Source organism: Brassica oleracea, chromosome C9 (assembly GCF_000695525.1).
Source record: "Brassica oleracea var. oleracea cultivar TO1000 chromosome C9, BOL, whole genome shotgun sequence".
Classification (NCBI taxonomy): domain Eukaryota; kingdom Viridiplantae; phylum Streptophyta; class Magnoliopsida; order Brassicales; family Brassicaceae; genus Brassica; species Brassica oleracea.
The window spans coordinates 36,892,802-36,900,239 of NC_027756.1; the positions used below are offsets into that span (position 1 = coordinate 36,892,802).

The following is a 7,438-nucleotide window of genomic DNA, read 5'->3' on the forward strand; positions in this document are numbered from 1 at the left end:
CGATGTGGGACTTTGTCCAAGGAGAAGAAATAATACGAAAATGAATAAAAACCACTTAGGAGTATCGAATCCGGGTTGTTCAGCGCACTAGCAATTGTCTCAGCCACTAGGAAACTATGAATATTTGATTTACTACCCATATGTCTCTATATATACATAGAGTCCTCGATTAATTTGTGCTTCAATTATATGATATTCATTTTTGCTAACAATTAATTTTTGTTAAAACCAATAAATATAAATTTCAATAATAATATACGAAAAAATATTACATTATAATTTATTTATATTATATATTTAAATTAAACATTTTAATAAAATAAAATGATAATTAAAACTAATTTCCGCGTATATCCCGATTAATCCCCGATTTTTTAGTAACTCGCTAGGTTCGAATTTGCCGACCGACTAGCGCCTAGCGTAGTTTCGAACAGGGATCAAAACCAAGCTGGAATCCAATACGACCGTTGAATGTGGATGTTGAATGTGGATGTGAACCCCAAATCAGAAACCTCCGTTTTTGGAAATCGCCATGGTCATCTTATCCCTCGTCTCTTGCTCTGTTTCCCTCTTCTCACCGCCCATTAGTCTCCGGCTTCATTTCCCCCCTGCGACATCTCTCTTTTCCCATGGAAGCTTCCCTGCTTCTACATTTAAGCCTGAGCTACGGCCGTTGTTTGTCTGCTGCTTACAACGTCGGGAAACCGCTCATATTCACCGATGTAACTGCCTTACTTGTACGATTGATGGGGAAACTCAAATAGGTAGGTGAATTTTCGTACTTCCTATGCATTTCCCTCTCTGAAGCATATTCGCGAACACTTGGTGTGCGTATTATAAGTCTCACCTTCTTCCTTTGCAGAATCTCTGTTTTCGCTTTTCCGAGATATTGGGTTTAAAGAGGAAGAAACGGAGATGATTCTGGCGAAGAACCCAGATGTAAAGTCGACGCCTTTGGATAAGATCAGCGCTCGTGTCGCTTCTCTTCAGTCTCTGAAACTCGATGGCTTCGCGCTTCAAGGTTTGATTGCAAAGTGCCCTTCTTTATTGACCTCAGAAGAGTTAGATCTCGTTATTACCTTCTTGGTTGATGAGCTCGAAGGAAGGCTTGACCCTGAGCTAGTGGAACGCATACTCGCTGTGTCAGACACTTCTTTCTTGCTTAGTTTCAACCAGAAGGTGAGGCTGCTTATCCACCATGGGATACCTAAAGAAAAGATCTCTTACGTGTTGAGCAAAGTGTACCTGAATAAACTCATGTATCAGAAATCAGTTGAAGACATTGAGAGATTGATTAGTTACTTGGAACCTTTTGGTGGAATCGGTATCATTGCGAGGCGGCCAGTTATCCTCAACAGTGACTTGGATACTCAGTTGATTCCTAGGGTTGAGTTCATTAGGAATCTCAGCGGGGAAGACGACTTCGCCACTGGAACCGTGCTACGTAGACTACCTGCTATACTGAGTTACAGCGTTGACCATATGAACAGCCACGTTGAGTTCCTCAAGTCTTTTGCTGGCTTGACGAGCGAGCAAGTGTTTAAGATTGTTCATGTGTTCCCTAACGTGATCAGCACTAGTAAAGAGAGGAAACTGAGGCCGAGGATAGAGTTCCTTAAACAGTCTGGCTTTGATTCCCCCGGCATGTTCAAGTTCTTGAGTAAAGCGCCGTTGTTTCTAGCTCTATCAGAAGACAACCTCTCGCATAAACTAGGGTTTCTGGTGAAGATTGGATACAAGCATAGAACAAGGGAGCTGGCGTTTGCGATGGGGGCTGTGACCAGAACTAGCTCTGACAATATGCAGAGGGTGATTGGACTGTACTTGAGTTACGGTCTTTCGCTTGAAGACATTCTAGCTATGAGCACAAAGCATCCTCAAGTCCTGCAGTATAGTCATACTTCTTTAGAGGAGAAACTGGAGTATTTGATCGAGTACATGGGTCGTGAAGTGGAGGAGCTTTTGGCTTTCCCTGCGTTTCTTGGGTACAAGCTTGATAGCAGGATCAAGCACCGGTATGAAGAAAAGCTGAAGAGCAGAGGTGAAAACATGTCTCTTAACAAGCTTTTGACAGTCTCAGCTGAAAGATTCTCTAAGACAGCGGATAATATTGAAGTGATTTGCTTGTGATTTGAGTGACAAAAGATTTTAGTGAACCGAGTTTGAGGTCATTGAAAACTTACAATAGTTTAAAAAGCTGAGAGTTTATATATCACAATTTCTCACTTGGATATCAAACATTCAATCCTTTACTTGCCTTGATTTTAATATAGTGTAGCTAAGCTTTTTTATGTATATGTTCCTTAAATGTTCTTTGCTCAGAGGTTGGTTAGTGTATCAGTTAATGAATTGGTGAACAATGCAAACAAATCTTTCACTACCTTTTATTAATATGAAAATTCTTGTTGTGTTTTGTTTTGTTCTCATGCTTCAACTCTGTTACTATACTTTTGCTAAACCAGATGATTTCTACAAAATTTGTTAATTAATTAGGACTATTTTGTGTAACTTTGAGTTTTGACACATATAGATAGGCGTTAAATACCTCCTGGGCCTTCACCCATCTATGGTCTTACAAAAGTATTGTTTTTCATCTGGATTAGCATCCCACATCGCTGCTTTGGCGAAGAAACTCGTAGTATATGTTAGGCTGAACGAGCGATGATGGTCACGACCTTACTTGAACAGGATCTGTTCTATAGGCCGTACCTCTGTGTTCTTGATCTCTAAAGAGACAAGCCCTTAACCCTGGTTGATGGTTCATGGCCGTGCGATTAGAGCGTGATTAACTGCTGCGACCATCGTAGGATGTGTTCGGTGCTGTAGAGGATCGTTACTCGGCTCGATTCTATCCTTGCCGGGGTGGTTGCACGGCAGTCTGACAGGCTATCCTTTTTGCTGTGTTTTTTTGTTCTTGCTAAGTTAGGTAATTACGTTGGACACGAAAAGATATGCTGTCTATACGTTTTTATATACTTCTTCAAACTCTTTCAATTTCTTGCAAATGTTCAGTTTTTTTTGCAGTAGTCCTTCATGTTGTTTTGCGTTTAACAAAGACTTCTCTGCTCTGTGATTTGTTGCTAAGGTTTAAAGTCATATTTGACTCTGTATGTTATGTATAACCAGAATCTAAACAAACCAACGATCCATATATGCATGTCTTATTGTGAATAAAGAAACTCTTGAATATTGGAGATAGAAGAATAAGCTTACTGGAGCGAACCCTGGTTCGAAACCCGCTGGCCACACGGATATGGGCTATTGCTTTCGGCTCATTTGAATGCCCAGGAGAGGTCTATCCGTGGGCTGTACCTCCACCCGGAGGTTAGGTCTGTGTCTTTAATAGACCCGGGTTTAACCCTTTTCATTTACAAAAAAAAAAGAATAAGCTTACTGGATTCAACCGAAACATGAATTAGTCTCAATGTTAAATCCAAGATTTTCTCAGTCCAATTTAGATATATGATCAAATTTAAAGATATGACTTGAAATACGCATTTGAACTCCTAAATAAAGAAAATGATCAATTAGGGGTTTTTTTTTTTTTTGGATGAATCAATTAGGGGTTCTTAAATATCGAACATCTTAAATCAATTGTTATTTATCAAATTTATTTTTAAAAAGGGATTTATTTGGTTTGTCAACAAAATAGAATTAGCCAACACAAACTCAAAGTTGGTCAAGGCTTATTCGATCATCGATGTTTCCTCTTTTGTTTGTTTCTCTTGGTGACTAAGCTTCAAAGACAGGAGTAGACTCAAATCAAGTTTTAGGCCAAGCCCACGAGCTTCTCGCTAACTTCCCAAACCCTACGAGCCTTCTCAACATCGCTGGCTTCTTGAGACAACTGATTCTCGAATGAAGCCGAGGTCTTGTTCCAGCTCCAGTACACTCCAGACTTCGTCAAGTTCGGATCACCTACCACCTTCAACAAATAAATACATTGGTTGACTTGACTACACTAACACTTTAATAATGTGAAAGAAAGTTTCTTGCGTGACAAGCAATATATAAACTTTTGATACCTGTGCAAGTCTTTTGCCAGCCTCAGCTAGACATGTCAATTAGGGCCGAAGCCCGTAGCCCGAGCCCGCCCAGCCCTAAAAATTATCGGGCTTGGGCTTAGCTTTATAAGCCCAAAAAAAATTGGGCCTTTCGGGCTAAGCCCATTTGGGTTTTGGGTATTTTGGGCTTAAGTCCGTTTGGGCTAGGGCCGACCCGAAAACCCGAAATTTATATTTTAGCGTAAATATTATCATTCTTTCTTGTAATCGAAACTATTATTAGTATTGATATATTATTTTAATATTTTTATCCAAACTCTAATAAAGCAAATATAAAAGTTTTTAATGCACTTTATTGTTTCATCATTACAAGTGTTACATTTTAAATTTTACAAAAGTACATTCTTCTTTCATGTACAACATGTTTTTATTTTCAAAATATAAAGTATAAAACGTTTGAGTACCATGTTTATCATAAATTTTGTTCTCTTATATTTTTTGTTTTAATCGATATTTGATTATTTAAATCTTATTAAATTTGGTTTGTGTATAAAATGTTTTTAAAACATACGAAAAAATAAAAAATTTGTGATAGACAAGAAAATTTTAAACTCACTTTATACTTTTTTTATTTTTAAAAATGAAACTCTTTTTTTAATGAAAATTCACATGTATTAAAACGATGGAAGTGACAATGACAAATTATTTTTCGAAAAGCCCACAAAAGCCCGAAAAACCCTGTAGCCCTATAAGGGCCGGGCCGGACTTTGAATTCTAGGCCCAAATTATTTTCAGGCCGGGCCGGGCCGGGCTCAAATATTTACGGGCTTAGCGGATTTGGGCCGGACCGGGCCGGGCCAGCCCGAATTGACACCCCTAGCCTCAGCCTCGGGGACGTAACCTTTGGTGATGTATTTCTGGAAAAGAGGGAAGAGTGAACGGAAGAGAGTAATATGCTCTCTGAACAAACCTGTAGTAGCGATACAACCAGGGTAAAGGGAAGCGAAAGTGATGCCAGTTTCTTCACGAAAACGCCTATGAAACTCTTGCATCGTCAACATGTTGCATACTTTACTGTCTTTGTAAGCCTTTGCACCATTGAAATCTCCTCCATCTATCATCGCCGAGTTGTTTCGCCCGTTTAATCCACTAGCTAGTCCCCTTAAATCGCCAAGATTCGCCTTGGGAAGAACGTTACCAGCCAATGTATTAGTGTTTCCTGTTCAAGAAGAAACAAAACGGCTAGGAACTTGAATCTAGGGTTTAGATTATGTAGTCCGTACATAAAATCACTGGCTAATACTACCTCCGTTTTTAATACTTTTAACGTTTTAGAAAACTATACTATTCCAAATCATATGAATTAGTTTTCACTGTAAAATTTATTAACTTTTCTATGTTATATAACATTTAGTATTCTGTATTTTGTTTTTCTATTGGCTGAATTGTGATCAGGTAGAATCATGCATTATTGATGTTTTTGTTTAGAAATGTAAAAAATAAATGTTCTATTTACATGTACATAATCTTAAAACGTATATGACGAAAAAAATGGAGAGAGTACCAGTTATTGATCCAACAATGATGAGACGTTTTGATGGATAATCAGAGTTCTTCAAGTCATCAATCAATAATCTTGAGAGAAGAAAGTGCCCTAAATGGTTCGTCCCAACGCTAAGTTCAAACCCTTCAGCAGTGAAAGTAGGTTTATTAGCCATTGGCTGATAAATAGCGGCGTTGCAGACCAGCACATCGAGAGGCATCTCGGCTCGCCTGAAGTTATCAACGAACTGCCTCACGCTGTCCAACGATGCTAAGTCCAAAATGCATTACGGTGTAGCTGTCCTTAGGCATCCCCGCGGATTTAGCCGCTCTCTCGGCCTTGAGGAAGTCTCTGCACGCCATTATCACGTGCCATTTACCTGTCTCGGCTAATGCCTTTGCCGTTGCTTCACCTTAGCCCTGATGAAGCTCCAGTGACGACCACGTTTCCTTTTCTAAGGGTTTTCTTGCGGTCGAAGGTAGATCTTGTGACGGATGGGGTTGAAGTAACGATTGTTTGAGCTCGAATCTTTGCTCCTGTGGTCCTCAACCTTTGTTCCCTCTGCGAGCAGTCTTATCCTTCATTATCTAACGAGAAAGGAATTTTAAAACTAATGAGATTATGTTAAATGTACCTTGCATCTCAAGGAGAAAGAGACAAGATCAGCTTTAATTTGGTCTGAAAGTGATGCACCAAAAAGACTAGACTCTTTCAATGATGATGAGGCATTTGATTTTCCCTGCAACCAAAATATATTAATTAGTCTATGAGACAGAAGATAGTTAAGGAGATGATTAGTAAAAGTAAAAGAAACGAATTATTACGTCTTTTCGGACAGAGGAGACCAAAGAAGCAGCTTGAAGGGCCATTGTCACGTTAGGTTAAAGAGTAAATGTGTGTGCTTGTGTGCCTTTATATAGATTCACTTTACTAAACGAGTTGGGACATGTGAAAGGTGGTCCCCACAGGATGTTTTCCGCGGATATATAAGAATATTATCTATAGATGAAGTTTCAGCCACGTCATATTCTTACAGCCAACGAGTATACGAGAATTAGATTTCCTCTGAGTACCTTTTAAAATTAATACTATATAAATTAATAAACATTAAAAAATTTTATAAAATAATATAATTTTAAAATCCTAAATTAAATTTTTGGTTCAACTAGTATATCGATAAATTAATATCTCTATAAATTAAAAAAAAATTATAGTTTTGGTGTACTTTTAACATTATTAATGTATAGAAGTTTTATCGTACGTACATTTACTTATAAGTTGCATGGGTCTCCCATCTCTGTGTATGTGAGAAGAGCTATGAAACAAAAATATGATATAATTTGTTATGGGCAATCTGCTCTGAGGATAAACTTGTTCATTGAAATGATGAACTGAAAAACAAATACTTTTACTCAAAATTATTTACATGTATAGATAATACAAAGTGTGAATTGCCATACGCCCATTTCTATTCCTGAGTCATATACATACAACTCAAACACTGCGGTATATGAATTTTCTTTTAAAATAATTATATACATATATATATATGGCTTGCTAGAGATGAATTTTAGAGAACAAATGTGAAAAAAATAATAAGGATGGTGAGAAAAGAGAGTTATTGGAAGAACCAACCTTCTCTCAATCTATACACTATTGACTAGAGAAGGTGTTTTTACTAAGTAATATTTTTTCACTTTGCCTTAGGCTTGCTGTTATGAAAAACTTTTTCCTTGCCTTCATAGACGAACCGGTAATCCAAAATTCTGAAATGTTTTGATCTCGCCTCGTAAACCGCCAGTCACAATCACCATAGACCAAGCCGAAGCACTCGGTTTTCTGTTAAGCGGTCCATTAGACATGTCCACGCTCACGCGAGGGCTAGTTCTAG

General features: G+C 38.1%; 3 protein-coding genes across 3 annotated transcripts in view; 1 reads left to right on the forward strand and 2 right to left on the reverse strand.

The window, feature by feature from the left end:
- The first annotated feature begins 446 nt into the window (after nt 1–446).
- On the forward strand, nt 447–2,252 carry LOC106313215. The gene is made up of 2 exons (XM_013750972.1): nt 447–764; nt 863–2,252. The coding sequence occupies exons 1-2, from the start codon at nt 533–535 to the stop codon at nt 2,128–2,130; spliced, it is 1,500 nt and encodes a 499-aa protein (XP_013606426.1). The 5' UTR covers nt 447–532; the 3' UTR covers nt 2,131–2,252.
- Nucleotides 2,253–3,644: 1,392 nt separating this feature from the next.
- Nucleotides 3,645–6,104, reverse strand: LOC106317013 (protochlorophyllide reductase A, chloroplastic). Its single transcript, XM_013754874.1, is given in 5 exon segments — nt 3,645–3,925; nt 4,026–4,046; nt 4,886–5,223; nt 5,569–5,827; nt 5,829–6,104. Coding segments are annotated over 5 exon segments (855 nt in total). The 5' UTR covers nt 5,910–6,104; the 3' UTR covers nt 3,645–3,769.
- Nucleotides 6,105–6,925: 821 nt separating this feature from the next.
- Nucleotides 6,926–7,438, reverse strand: part of LOC106319063 (WD repeat-containing protein 44) — a 4,081-nt gene continuing 3,568 nt past the window's right edge. The window contains exon 8 of the mRNA XM_013757285.1: nt 6,926–7,438. Coding sequence (XP_013612739.1) covers nt 7,287–7,438 — 152 coding nt within the window. The 3' untranslated portion in view covers nt 6,926–7,286.